The sequence below is a fragment of the Pituophis catenifer genome, unplaced genomic scaffold (genome assembly GCF_029215685.1).
Source record: "Pituophis catenifer annectens isolate HBS135680 unplaced genomic scaffold, rPitCat1.0.hap2 SCAF_2, whole genome shotgun sequence".
Taxonomy (NCBI): domain Eukaryota; kingdom Metazoa; phylum Chordata; class Lepidosauria; order Squamata; family Colubridae; genus Pituophis; species Pituophis catenifer.
The window spans coordinates 120,466,614-120,481,093 of NW_027256882.1; the positions used below are offsets into that span (position 1 = coordinate 120,466,614).

At 40.7% G+C, this 14,480-nt stretch overlaps 1 protein-coding gene across 2 annotated transcripts in view; it reads left to right on the forward strand.

The window, feature by feature from the left end:
* The window catches only part of HOOK2 (hook microtubule tethering protein 2), a 29,439-nt gene that overhangs the window by 11,677 nt on the left and 3,282 nt on the right, over nt 1–14,480 (forward strand). The window contains exons 5-20 of one of the 2 annotated variants that reach the window (XM_070937383.1): nt 495–627; nt 1,111–1,178; nt 1,452–1,514; nt 1,673–1,753; nt 3,859–4,016; nt 4,124–4,264; nt 5,233–5,434; nt 5,801–5,911; nt 6,095–6,182; nt 7,731–7,800; nt 8,753–8,890; nt 10,227–10,314; nt 11,911–11,945; nt 12,160–12,242; nt 12,475–12,578; nt 13,380–13,517. In XM_070937383.1, the coding sequence (XP_070793484.1) occupies nt 495–627; nt 1,111–1,178; nt 1,452–1,514; nt 1,673–1,753; nt 3,859–4,016; nt 4,124–4,264; nt 5,233–5,434; nt 5,801–5,911; nt 6,095–6,182; nt 7,731–7,800; nt 8,753–8,890; nt 10,227–10,314; nt 11,911–11,945; nt 12,160–12,242; nt 12,475–12,578; nt 13,380–13,517 (1,701 nt within the window). The remainder of the gene's footprint in view (nt 1–494; nt 628–1,110; nt 1,179–1,451; nt 1,515–1,672; nt 1,754–3,858; nt 4,017–4,123; nt 4,265–5,232; nt 5,435–5,800; nt 5,912–6,094; nt 6,183–7,730; nt 7,801–8,752; nt 8,891–10,226; nt 10,315–11,910; nt 11,946–12,159; nt 12,243–12,474; nt 12,579–13,379; nt 13,518–14,480) is intronic. The other variant, XM_070937384.1, reaches the window with a different exon arrangement.

Sequence of the window (14,480 nt, forward strand, 5' to 3'; positions counted from 1 at the left end):
GAGACTCAGGATGGGCTTAAGGTAGAGAGACCTGGGTTCAAACTCCTTCTTTTAGCATGCTGATCCAGGGTCATTTGATGTAGAGCAGGGGTGTCAAACTCGTGGCCCGCAGGCCAAATGCGTCATGCTCTGGCCACGCCCATCCCCGGTTTAGCTAAGGGGAAAAACATGATACATCATGTGACGTCACGAGTTTGACACCCCTGATATAGAGAGTTTATACAGGAATGAAAGTGGGAGGGATCGGGGAACAGATCATATATGTCAATCTGAGTTGTTGCTTGCAATATTTATTGGGCAAGTGGCTTTTTTAAAAAAAATCAATGTTCTTAAAGCATAATTTTCCAGCTTCTGCATACATTGCCCTCAGTTCTGTTTGACAATAATTGTGCTTCTAACAGGTAAACTAAGTTAAATAGATAGTGATAGCTGTAATGCTAGAATGCCCATGGGTGGCTAGGAGGTATTTTTACTGTTATCTACATATCCCTAAGGTGCTGGGCCACCAAGTCCCAGAGCAGCTGTTGCCTGATGTCGCCTTGGTTGGAGAGCTGTCTGATCCGGCAGAGCTTGGGAAATTACTACAGCTGGTACTAGGCTGTGCCATCAGCTGTGAGAAGAAGCAAGGTATGTATGTGCAATTTGATAGTACAAGGGAGGGGATAATAAGGTTGCATAGACATTTATGCTAGGAGAACATCTTAGCAGCGAGTACTTTAAATGGTGGTATGGAGAGGCTAGAAAGCAGCTGTCCAAAATGTGGTGTTGCTTTCCTATTTACAGTAAATTCTTAACTCGCTTGGAATTTCAATAGCACTAAGTTTAGAAGTTATAAATATGGTGATCCCTCTTCTCTCTTTTAGTTTTCTTTTTCCCTTTCTTCCCCTTCTGATTCCATAGGGAGGTCTCCTCCTTAAAATTGAGGCAAACTTATGCTAACATATGATATTCTGCCCTACCCACTACCCTTTCTAGCTCTGTTCTCTAATGTAATGCTGTTCGACTACCTAGCATCATGATTCAAATAAAAGGGTGATCTGGGGAGTTGAGTAAAGAAAGGAACTAACAAATTAGGTCTTAATTTGAGCCCCTAACTTAATCTATTTGTAGATTACATCCAGCAAATCATGACCTTGGAAGAATCTGTTCAGCATGTTGTTATGACAGCTATTCAAGAGGTAAGTATGGTTTTGGACTACCATTTGGCATGAAAATAACTCAGTCTGGAATTGGAAGCCTTCTTTTAACTACCCTTCGTTGTCAAACCACAATCACACTACTTCCAAACCAGTGATTTCACCATAGTTTTAATTAAAATGAATAGTGTTCAGATGCCAGAATAGCTTTGGTCTTCTCCAGATTTACAAAGTCTCTTAGTTTTAATTTATGTCTGTTTAAAAATTATGTGTATATATCATTAGATTCTACACTGATTCTCTTTTCTCTTGCAGCTGTTGACCAAAGATTCATCGGACACATTAAGTTCAGAGACATACGGGAACTTCGACAGTCAGGTATCCCAATGAATTATATAACTGGGAGACTAATGAGAGCTCTGCCTTTTTCTGTGTGATGAGGTAGAGGAGGCAAAGCATGCATTGGACTGAGTTACTTGAGTGTGTTTATGATCATGCAGTTCCTCTCTGATTCATTCCTCTGCCTTGATTTGCAGTCCCGAAAGTATTACTTCCTCAGTGATGACCTAGAGGAGACAGATGACATGCGCCAACATTGTCATGATTTGGAGCATCAGGTAGTTTCCTTTTGGAGGGATGTTATTAGATAAAACTTACGGTTCTACTTTTGCTTTCCAGATATAATTCCAAAATGTGCATCAGGTGCTTACAGTGAGGTGCCATTGATCTTCTGTAAGTTGAGTAGTTCACAGTCTGACAGAATATCTCGAGGGCTTGCAGGGTATGCTAATTTAGCAGATCTTGTCTATACTTGGTGCATTGTGAGAATGATTACTGATGGCTTGGGAAAGTTATGATTAATATATCCCTAAACATGAGTTTTGGTACCTCCCCTGCTCTGGGGACTTGAGTGATTGGTTCTGCCTTGGAGAAAGTAAAATCTCTCCCCCCCCCCCAAGCCCCAGTTACGATCCTACATCTTGGGTTGATGTGCAAATGTTTTGTTAATCGTGTGGCTTGCTAAGCTGCATGGAACCAACTTGGTGTGGCTGCAGTGTGGTGGTGTATCCCTTCTCCTACCCTGCCCTCTTAGTGCTCAGCTGTTCTCTTTCTCCGCTCTTTGTATAGAGAGCAAATCCAGCATGGAAGCTTTGAGGCTACCCTGAGTCTGGTAACTTTGTCAGGTGACCTGTAACGCAGGTTTGTTACTATGTAACCAAATTCAGACATCACATTAAACCATAATTTGTTTAAGAAGCCGTTGTGACCCGGTTCATTCAAAGTGCCGGTCCATAGACAATGGTAAGAGCCACGGTAGCACAGTGGTTAGAGCACAGCCAGGAGTTCAATCCTGATCGGCTCAAGGTTGACTCAGCCTCCCATCCTTCCAAGGTTGGTAAAATTAGGAACCATCTTGTTGATGAGGGCAATATGCTGACTCTGTAAACCACCCAGAGAGTGCTGCAAAGCACTATGGGTCAGTATATATGTCTGCTATTGCTATACAATACAGAATGATTGGGTTTATAAAAACAAACTAAGTTATGGCACAGCGCAGTCTGAGACCACAGACTGTACCTCTTGCACTCATCCAGTAGCATAAATAAATTCCATCTTCTGTAGATCTACACTGCAACACCTGCTGTAATTGAGAAGTTATTTGAATTATGCAATCATGGAGCATAGTAATGGGTGGTGAGGGATCTGAAAAAAGGATAGGTTGATCTCTCGCCCTTAAACCCCCTCCCACTTTACTCCTCCAAGGTGCTAAAGTGCCCCTGGGGATGCAGTCCCTTTCCAGAAGGTAAGTGCCCTCCCTTTCCCCAAGCTCTTGCTTACGATAATTGAAATGCTTACCCAACAGCAAAGCCCCATGCCTGGTGGGCCTGCCTAACCTCCTTGCATGAGCATGTACAATGCTGACCAGTTAACAGCTGCTTGGGATTGGCTTGGGAGGCATACAGAATCTGGGGTGTGTGTGACAGAGTAGATGTTTCTGACCTCATAACAATTTAGTTTTGACCACACAATTGTTTCTTTAAGCTTCAAACTTGCCTCTAAAGATTCTTGACATACTTCAGTTGAGGAAAAGTAATGATTGGAGCCTCTTCAGTCGGTAGTATTTAATCTTTATAAAAGCCAAAGATTGTTGTCACAGGTAAATGGCTAGGTTTCATACTGCTGTTGCTTAGACAGAGGAAACACAACTTTTTAGCAAGATTTCACTGGATTTTCTGAAGGAGAAAACGGCCCTTCTTGCTTGCCTTGTACTATTGCTTACAATCTAGAAGTTCTACCATGAATAATAGTAGTCTACCCAGAAGGTGATGCAAGAGGAATTGTGTTCTTTTGGGGTATGGGATAGGAGATCTTGTGCATAGCACAGTTGTCTTTTGAGCCTTTTTTATTACCAGCTGCAGGCTTTTCCAGTGCACACAATCCAAGAATGCAGAAGCCAGTAACTATCTATAGCTTCATGTATGGGTGTGACTAAGGAGAAGTTTGGCTTTTCCATTTTTGAGCCTGGGCAGAGAAGTAATAGCAAACTTCTCCTGCCTCTTTGTTTTCTAGTTTCCCTTATTGGAAGAGCTTGAATGGCTCAGACTTTGAGGGCTTTAAGTCCCCTTGGAGTTTAGCTGTAAACTTTGATGGCCACAGTATTAGACCTTTAAAACCTCATTGTTCCAAGTTGGTTGACACTTGCTCTCTTCCCCACCCTTAGATCTCCATTTTAATGGAGGAAAAAAACTTACTGGTGCTGGAGAACAAGACCCTTCGGGAGCAAAAGTGCTCTCTGGAGTCAGATGCTGCTGGACTCACTGGCAAGAAGTTGCTTTTGCTTCAGTCACAGTTAGAACAGCTGCAAGAGGAGAATTTCCGGTAGGGCAGGTACTTGTGGGGAGGGATGGGAGGGGGAGTTGGTACTCTCTGCTAAACCACTAGGGCCCAGGAAACTAGGTTTGTTTAACTGGGTGTCTTTGGGCCAGGCTGGAAAATGGTAGAGATGATTTTCGAGTTCGCTGCGAAGATCTGGAGAAGGAGGTGCAGGAGCTACAGCACCGTAACGAGGAGCTGACTAGCCTGGCAGAGGAAGCACAATCCCTCAAAGATGAAATGGATGTACTTCGGTGAGTTTTTTGGCTATAAGACAGCAAAATATAATTTCTGTAGGTGTATGGGTGTATCGGTGTAGGTCTGGGAAACAAGCCATGCTCTGGGGGTAGGTTGTAAGTCAAATCTGCACATGCGTATTGGGTGCTACATATTTCTAGAATTTTCTGATTTTGGAAAATAAAAAACAGCTTGCTAATTTAAAAGGCATTTTGGAATTGTGTAAGAAATACATTGCAAACAAAAATCCAGATGCTTTGTGACCTATATGTGCCCTCAAACTGACAATGGCACTTGAAGCTCTGGAATATACAGTAGCAGTTTGGATTAGCTGTAACTTGAGTTTTAAGGAATTGCATATGGGAATATGGAATGGTTTCTTGTATAGAATCCAGCTTAGGCTGACCTGTTAATGTATTTCTATCAGCATTTATTGTGGCTATATACTTTTCTAGGCTCCCTTCTCCCATGTTTGAATTTTAACTTGGCACAAAGTATGCCATAAAATATCTATTGCAAATCTTCTGTTCCAAATTCCAAGTTTTTCTTAAGCTCAGTTTTCAGATGATCTTGTGTAGAAATTTTTCCTTTAATTCTTAAAATACAGCATAGAAATTGGTTTTTCAGAGATTGTACATAAAATACATTTTTGTTAAATGCTGACTTTTGATCCATTCAGGCTTTGATTCCTATGCCTATAAATGCATTGTTTGGGTATCCTTTCAACCTAAAAGCCAAATTGGGAGCCAGAACATAGAAACATTAGGAATAATATGAATGAGACAATTGTTTCTTATTGTTATTGTTTCAGTCTGTGGCACATACCGACTTTGTGCAGCAATATCATTGCTTTACACTGATGCTTCCAGTAGACAAAAGAGTTACTTTTCTGGATAAAAAGCAGGCAGTTAGATGAGAACTGAAACTGATTTGATATTAAAATATGTGAAAAGTATTACACTGCGCTTTTTTTTTTTTCCTACAGCCATTCGTCAGACAGGGTGGGACGGCTGGAGGCCATGGTAGATTCTTACAAAAAGAAACTGGAAGACCTGGGGGACCTGCGTCGGCAGGTCCGCCTGCTAGAAGAGCGAAACACAGTTTATATGCAGCGCACCTGTGAGCTGGAGGAAGAGCTGCGGCGGGCCAATGCTGTGCGTGCACAACTAGAAGCACATAAAAGACAGGTATGGTGGAAGAAGGTCCTCTTTGATTAGCTGGAAACCTTGGGTTGGTAAAGCCAGCAAGCAGCTACGGCAGGGCTGCTGAGAAGCGAAAATTGTTTTTTGGTTTTGTTTTGCGGAGAAGTCATTTGACTACAACTAAACCAAGTACTGTATCTGTGCTGGGCCTTTAACTGTATCTTTGCTACTGTTTTGGGGACAGAACAGTTGTCACAATTGCAGCTTTATGATCAGTATAATTTTTGGCATGTGAAAGCATTTAACGCAGACATACGATTGGGAAGAACGGGCTGATCTCTGCAAAACGGAAAAGAAAGAGCAGAAAGCAGAAGAGACCCCCAAGCAGATCTCCATTCTTCTCCTACTCAGGTGCAAGAGCTCCACAGCAAACATGGAGAGGAAGCCTTGAAGGCAGAGAAATGGCAATTTGAATATAAGAATCTGAAGGAGAAATTTGAGGCGCTGGTAAAAGAAAAGGAGGTAATGCAGAATTGGTATTCAGGCTGGGTATTCCTGCCCTCGGCAGGGTGTGGCAAGGATAGAGAAATCTGGAGGGAAGAGGTGCTTTGGCAGGCTGGTTCTGTTGCTTCATCAGGAAGTAATTAAGGGGCTGGTGTTTTGAATAGTTTTGAGGGGCGTATGATGTTAAGTGTATTTCCACAGAGATTGATTGAAGAGCGGGAAGCCCTTCGGGAGGCTAATGAGGAACTGCGATGTGCTCAGGTGCAGCAGAAATTCCTAAACCAAGCAGGTGAGTTGGGAGAAAAACTTCCTCTGTTCTCTCAGAGGTCCTCCATATTACTCTGGGAGGGAAGCGGAGCTCTGATCTCTTGAACAGTTCCAAATCAAAGTAAAGGGAGGGAATCTGCCCTCATGTTGGCTTGATGTACCATATTTTTTGGAGTATAAGACGCACCTTAGTTTTTGGGGAGGAAATAAAAGCTGATTGACAGGTGGATTGGCCTCCCAGAATACCCCCAATCAGTTGTTCCCAGAGGTGAATTTTAGCAACAGGTTCCTTGGTTGTGAGCTCTGTGCCTTGCTTTTTTTTGCTTTTTTTTCTGCCTCTGAAACTTCTGAAACTCAGTTTCAGAAAAAAACATTTTTTCCTGCCTCTGAAACAGACCTTCAGAAAAAAAGCCTCTGAAGCTCTGTTTGGGGGCTTCTTTTCTGAAGCTCTGTTTGGGGGCTTCTTTTCTGAAGCTTCGTTTCTGATGCTTTTTTCAGCCTCTGAAACCTCCTTTGAGAAGCTGGGCAGGGCTACATTCGGAGTATAAGACGCACCCAGATTTTCACCCTCTTTTTTGGGGAGAAAAAGGTGTGTCTTATACTCTGAAAAATACGGTACATAATCAATAACTCATAAAATGGCTTGTTCAGTTTCAGCTTTGTTTTATGGATCAGCAATTGTGGTCTATAAACTATATAATTTAATGGTTTAGCATGTATGATTCAACCAGTAATGGTTTATTCAGTAAATTTAGTAAAGTGTAATCTATTTACTACGTCACTCAAGTATCCAAAGAGATAATCCTGTTGTATCTGCAGTGAACAAGATGGGATATTTACGCTAGGAAGTCTTGAGAATGAGATTTGCCCATCTCATGACATTAGTATTTAGGGGCATTTAGGGAAGTATGAACAAGTATGCTGGATCTGGTTACTGAATTAAGCCATTTTTTTCTGGATATGTGCAATATTGTAGCATCAATTAAGAGCCATGGTGGTGCAGTGGTTAGAATGCAGTATTGCAGGCTAACTCACTGCTCACTCCAGGAGTTCAGTCCTGACCGGCTGAAGGTTGACTCAGCCTTCCATCTTTCCGAGGTTGGTAAAATGAGGACCCAGATTGTTGGGGGCAATATGCTGACTCTGTAAACAGCTTAGAGAGGTTTGTAGAGTACTAGGAAGCAGTATATAAGTCTAAGTGCTATTGCTATCAATTAACCAAACCAAAGGCTGAATTCACTAAACACCAAAAACAAGGTAGCTAACCAAGTTTTGCTATCATGCAAATGTGGCAATTTAGTTCTTTGCATGTTGCATTAGATGACCAACTTAGTCATCCAAACTTAAGTAAACCTTTTCCCAACCTGTATTTCCTCCTCCTTGCCCATTCTGAGAAATACTATCTCCTACATTAGAGTGTTCTAGGCATTGTTATGCCATATAACTGCACCAATATAGATGTAGTATATGTTGGTCAAATGTATAAGGTTGAACTTTTACCTGATAATTGACAATATTCCTTTTTTTAAAAAATAAAAATAACTAATGTTTGTTCCCTTCCTTATTTCAGATGCTATATTGGAAGACATTTCTTCTCCAATGGATAATTTAGCAGCTGAAATCATGCCAGCAGAATTAAAGTAAAATACTGGTTTTTTATTATATAAAGTGTGTGTGTGTGTGTATGTGTGAATGATTATGTAAAGTGTGTGTGTGTGTGTGTGTGTGTGAATGATTATTTAGTCCAGTTTTGATGGTGATGGTTTTAATAATTATTATCAATGAGGATAATACTAAAATAAACTTTACCTTTTCTTTGAAATAAGGGCAAACACCTTCAGATCCTAGTGAGGATTAGAGTTTTAACATTATTAATTCATTATAATTGGCTTTTTCCATCAGCCAAAGAGGTACATTACTAGTGCTAGAAGGTTCACAGTAGGATGTATGCCAGATGAATTGAATTTATTCTTCCTGGTGCAGCGAATGAGGAGCAGATGCTCTCTGGCTTACTTTCCAACCTAGTACAAGTATTCCTTGTCTAGCGACCACAGTTGAAACCAGCAACTTTGTTGTTAAGTGAAGTAATCACTAAGTGAAACCCCTACTATGATTTTACTTCAGCTTTCCTTTACTTTACAGACCTGCCAAGGTTTTAAATGCAAGTATTGGTTGTAAAATTACTTTTTCACCACAGCCATAAATGGTCCCTAAACAAGGCAGTCACTAAGTGAAGACTATGTGGTACCTGTTAATCCCAAGGATGTCATTAATTCCTTGGTCATCATTCATGGCCATCTGTCACGGTGTAAATTTTTGTTAATTCCTCATGCATTTAACAAAAAACAGAAAAAAACCCCAGAAAAAAAAGCATTTAAATGCATTTTAAAAGGAGTACAGTAATCTATTTTGTTTTCTGCTGTCATCAGGTCATGAGGAATTGAAAGCAAGTGAATCCTTGAAAGCAATAATCTGGAATAAGAGGGTTGAATATGGATTATACTGAAACAATTTCCCCCCAATGGGCCAGAATTCCAGATAAATCTGGTCTTCCTTCTTCAGTAATGCTGAAATTGGATTTTTTGTCCCCAGGGAGACCATCGTACGGCTACAGCACGAGAATAAGATGTTATGTGCTCAGGAGGTATCGTACCGACAGCAACAGGCTGAATTGCAAGGACTCCTGGAAGAATCAAACCGCAGTAAAAACCAGTTAGAGGCACAGCAAAGGTATGCAGGAGAGCTGGAAAATTTCTCATTTCCTGCAAGGAAATCTAATTTTTCTTATTTAATCCTGGACAGAGATTGAAGAAATTTTCATATTTTATTATTGGCAGAGAAGCCACCATGCCATGTAGGGCAGGGGTGTCAAACTCACCGCATCATGGTGGCATCACGTGACGTATTGTGACTTTTTCCCCCTTCGCTAAACCGGGCATGGGTTTGGCCAGCACATGACACATCCGGCCCAGGGGCCACGAGTTTGACAGCCCTGATAGAGGGGTTTCCATTGGGTATGTTAAGCTTCTCAAATTGGCAGTTTTAACATAGTGTTTGATGTTACTTTATCCTGGTTAGTGTTTTGAAGCTCATTGATGTTGGCCTATTATTTCAATCCTGTGGCACAACATTTTAGCTTTTATATTTAAATAAGGGTTGGGTGGTCTTAAGCTCAAGCATCCTGTGCCTGATGCAGTATGAAGATAATGTTAGTGAATTACCTTATAATTCTTACATTTTTAAATAGCAGTGGCAATTTTCTCTGTTTGCGTTGCAGCCACTCAGAAATGGAGAACAGCCTTGGCTATGTGTTTCTTTCATTCACCCCACTCCCATCCATGTACCACAAACTCAAAAAGAATATACAGCTGGGAATTACAGAGAATTATAAGGCCTTATAATTCAAGATTTCAAAAGATTTCTTCTAAGCAATGGAGAAGTGCTTTTGTAATTTAAGAATATGAATGTTTATGATGCAGACTAGACTGTAGAGAAACTATAGTCCTGAGTTGCACAGGGCTGCTTTGGCAGTTTTCTGCAGCTGGGAGAGGACATGATAAGATCTCAGCTACAGAAACATCCATGAATCATAGACGTTTGAAAGCTCCACTATTTTATGATAGTAAATTCTTCCTGGGTGAAAAGGGGCTTGGGCAATCTTCTGGTTGCACAAAACTGCCATTTTGAGGATTGGGAATTGGATGGAGCTTTTTTCAGATTTAACATTTAACCAGTTATAGGATCACTTGGGGTTCAGTCTCTTCTCATGATTTGTTTGGTTTTGGCCTACTATGTTGTACAAAGCGATTTGTTCAATATGGTATGATTAAGTGAGCCATGGCTTTGCATAATGTGTGAAGATTTCATCTGAATTTGATAAAAGTTATCTTGCTATTGGAAATGTAGTCATAGATGTACCTACTTAGGCCTAATGTATACAAGTAGGCTTCTTTCTGGAAAGTGAGCCCAGAACCAAAAACTTAAACTGCAAAAGAAGATGGTTTTGAACAATCTGCTTTTACATTATTGGGCTTTCTCAGCGTGATATCTTGATTTCTCTGTCTAGGCTGAGCCAGCAACAAATCTCTGCGCTTAAGGCTCAAGTGGACGAGCTCCAGCGTACCCTCCAAGAACAAGGAAGCAAAGCAGAAGATGTGAGTTTCTCTGAAAATGGGCTTAGAGCATCTTAAGTGAGCCTTGCAGAAGGCTGTTCAAGAAAAATGTAATAGAAGCTGATATCCCATCCACTCCCTGCTTCAGTGCTGAATTCCTTACAAAAATAGCAGCAATGGGATTGGCATCATCCACCTACCAGCTGTGTGGAGCTGTTTTTAAAAAAAGTGTATCCCATAATCCATCATCTAATTCAGGGTTGAATTTTGAATATAAGTTTGGGAATATTTATATTTCCTCTTTATCTCTGCCAGTTGCTTCAGAACAAATGGAAATCTAAATCTTAAATTTGTGGATGTTTTCCATGTGTGTGTTTTTTAAGTGGATGGCATCGTGTTTTTTCCTCCTAATTACATACAATAAGTGACATATACAAGGCTGACTTATACAATTTTAAAGTTATTTAAACTATAGTTTAAAGTGGCCATGTTGGACAAAGAGTGCTATTTAGCTAGAATGATACATGCCTGGATATTGTGTTGATATCCTTGCTGTCCTTTTCCCATGTCTTGTCTTGAAATCCAGCATGATCCCTTAGACAGATCTTTGTTTTTCGCCTGGGTCCCCACATACCCAACCCACTTTACTAATAGCCCTCTCTTTCTTCCCTCTGATTTCCTGGCTGTCCTGCCTAGGCCATTGTAAGTACTTGCATATTCTGTATTTGCTCCCATAATCTGTGCTTCATTCCTGAAATGCACTGTTTTTCTTCTGCCAGAGGGTTTTGTTTTGTTTGTTGTTGTTTTTTTGTGTGCCTTAACAAGGGTTAGTTATTTGGGTTTCCATACCAAGCACTTATACTGGCTACTTAGAGTTATTAGTAGCTTAATGTTTGGAATGGGATTATAAAGATATTTGGCTTGTTTGCTCCTTACACATCTTTGAACTCAGCCTAGTCTTCCTATGCAATCATGGCATTATGAAGATGAAAGGAGACTCCAATAAGTGCTACCTTGGGCTTCCAAGAGAAAGACAAAATCTGAATGTGCCGATTAATAAATGTAAATTAGTTGTTCCAGTTTTCACATTGATAATCTAAAAGGTACCAATATATTACTATATGTATTATAAGATATCTCTGAGGAGTTGCAGCTTCTCTTGCCCAGTCAGTAACTATTTCAGATATGTACAGGATTCTGCATTGAACAACAGAATATATTCATTCACATTGCAAATTCTGTCTGTCGGTTTTTGTACTGCCCCTTAGAGAATCTGGTGTCTGTGGAACTGAATGGAACTCTTCAGCTCTGTCTTCAGTAACATAACTGAATTCAGGAGCATCCCATCCTATCTTTTTTAGTTTGGATCACAAATCTGTACTTACACTAGTCTCGCCAACATCCAGTCAAAGTAAAGCTTTTAAAGCAGTGAATATATACAACAGGTTTCCAAGACTTTTAGTGCTGAACACTATAAAAGTACATAGATTTTAACATCTGATGCCATATATGCTGATGATAGCACTACTCCTTCTAATGGGCAATGAGAAAATGGTAAATTGTTCCAGTCTGGAACAGTCTAAATTGTTCTCAGCATGAACACAAATCTGAGCACTCATTCCCTTTTTTTCTCTCTAGTCTTCCCTATTGCAGAAGAAACTGGAAGAGCACCTGTAAGTGATTCTATTCATGTTTTAAGGTGGGGTTGGAAAAAGAATTCTATATAAAGCTTGCTATAGTACATAGAAGGACTGTAGTAAAGCCTCTAGGAGTAGTTTGAGTCCTATTGGTTGTAATACATTTCCAAACCAGAGTCTTTGACCTGCTGACTGTTATTCTCAAAACCAGTTGTGTAACAAATTCCCATTTGTTTCATCATCTAACCAGAGAGAAATTGCATGAGGCCCATGCAGAGCTTCAGAAGAAGAAGGAGTGCATTGATGAGCTAGAACCCAAAGTAGACAACAGCAGTAAGTGACTGAAAGTTAGTCCTATTGTTTTAAATGCAGAAAAGATTGGCTTAATCTTTCTTGACAATGGAATGAGAAGAGGTGCTCTGTAACCAGGATGAAATTCTCAGCTGAGATACCCAGGGACTCTGAAGGTCCTGAGATTTGGAACAATATGTCTTTCTTCCCTACCTCACCATAAACTTCCAAACTGGAAACTATAGATAATCGCATCTCTTCTCCTTTCCAACAGCTGCCAGGAAAATTGATGAACTTCAGCAGACATTGAAGAAAAAGGATGAAGATATGAGAGCTATGGAGGAGCGGTATAAACGCTACATGGATAAAGCCTGCACAGTAAGCAAGGTCTTTGTACTTGCCCTGTACATATGAACACAATAAACACTGTTTATTAAATCTTGTGGACTTGTTGGCTTCATCTCTATTGCCAAAGCAAGATATATTGCTTAGCACATTGTAAGCCGCCCTGAGTCTCCGGAGAAGGGCGGCATATAAATCAAATTTAAAAAAAAAAGAAAAGAAGATATATATCAGTTAAGATTTGTTGAAGTCATAAGAGGCTGTCTTTTAGTTAAGCAAAATAGTTATGAATTGTCTGACTAATTCTTCGTTTGTTTATCTCCTGTTTCTTTTGTCATTATCTTAGTGTGGTATCCCCAATGTCCTAAGAGCAGTAAAGGACCATTTAGTCTGTAGAGGTTTTTTTGAAGGCATTTGGGAGTTTTTAGCTCTTTTACCTGTGTGCATTTTTCTGAGGGGGGGAAATGAGATTTCTCCATTTGTCTTGTACTCATTAAAGAGTTAAGGAGAATTATATGATTGCTAGGGATAGGGAGAAAAAGTAAGAAAATGCAGTAGGGTGCTCTATTTTCAGGCTGCTCTGGTCTTGCACGTCCGTGAGTTAGAAAAAAGCTTGGAGAAGTAATAGTATATGTCAAGATTCTAAGTCAAACAAAAAAAAAACCTAATAATCATGATTTAGCACATATGTGAACCAGGCCAATAACTTTGTGAATATGCTGTTTGGTAATGAGGGTGATTCAAATCAAGAATATTGTTTCTGAGCTTTTCTAGTATCTACTACTCCACGTTCTCAGAGGTTTAGTAATGATGGCAGAGGCTTCACTTCTTCCACAGGTCATCAAGAAGCTAGACCCCAAGCAACAGCCTCACGTAGTTCCTTTGGAGATTCAGGCATTGAAAAATCAGCTGCAAGAAAAAGATAAGAAAATAAGCCACCTAGAGGTGAGGCCCTCTTCCTTTGTTAAGGACAGGGTAAGCAACTTTTCCTTGGCTGGGGCTCCATTTAAATATTTTTTGATGGGTGGTGTGATGGATGATATAAAATCAGTGGGACCAGGACTTACTGAGATTGTTTCCTAGATTTGAGAGAAAGTTAGGGAGGAGTCTTTAATTTTTTCAAGCTACGTCTTACTTGCTGATATGTAGTTCAGTGGTGTGAAGTAGTTCACACTACTTTTTACTGATTTTTCTTGAAATTGGAAGCCGGCTATATAACTAGTTTTCTGGAAGTGTGGTAAATGGTGGCCTCAGATATCACAAAGGAAGGGCTTGAGGGCTTGTGCCTTCTGGCCTCAGGTTGCCAGCTCTGATTAATGATAATTGCAGCCTTCCTTATGCGTTCACTAGATTCATATTTTGCACTAAATGTTAATATTTTTTCAGGCTTGGCTTAGTACGGGTGTCGGTAACCTGCGACTCCCGAGCCTCATGTGGCTCTTTGAGCCCTCTCCTGTGTCTCCCTGCCAACCCAGTCGCTTGACGTGCTCTTCTCCCCGAGACACTGGCCCAACCTGTCCGTGGCTGACACCAGCCACGAGGGCTGACACGCCGACCCGAGAGCTGGCAGGGTGGGAATGGGATCTGGGAAGAGGGTACGATGGAAAGGGAGACAGATTTGCAGCTGAGGAGTGAGCATGAGCCACTGCAGCGGCTTCACCAAAGACAACCTTCCTCCTTCTCCTCACGCGGCCCCCTGGCCGGCTGTTATGGGGCTGGGAGGGCGCGCACGAGCGGGGATACCCTCCTCAAGCAAGCGGCTCTTCTTTACAGTTCATGAAACTGCTTTTTCTGGCAAGCTTTTTTTTTTTTTTTAATTGGCAGACTAGGAATCTGCAGCAAAACTGAAGAAATATGCTTTCCATCTCACCCATTTTAAGACTCACTGGTCTTAAAATACCAGCTAGAATTATACAGTTATGTCTTAGTATATCAACA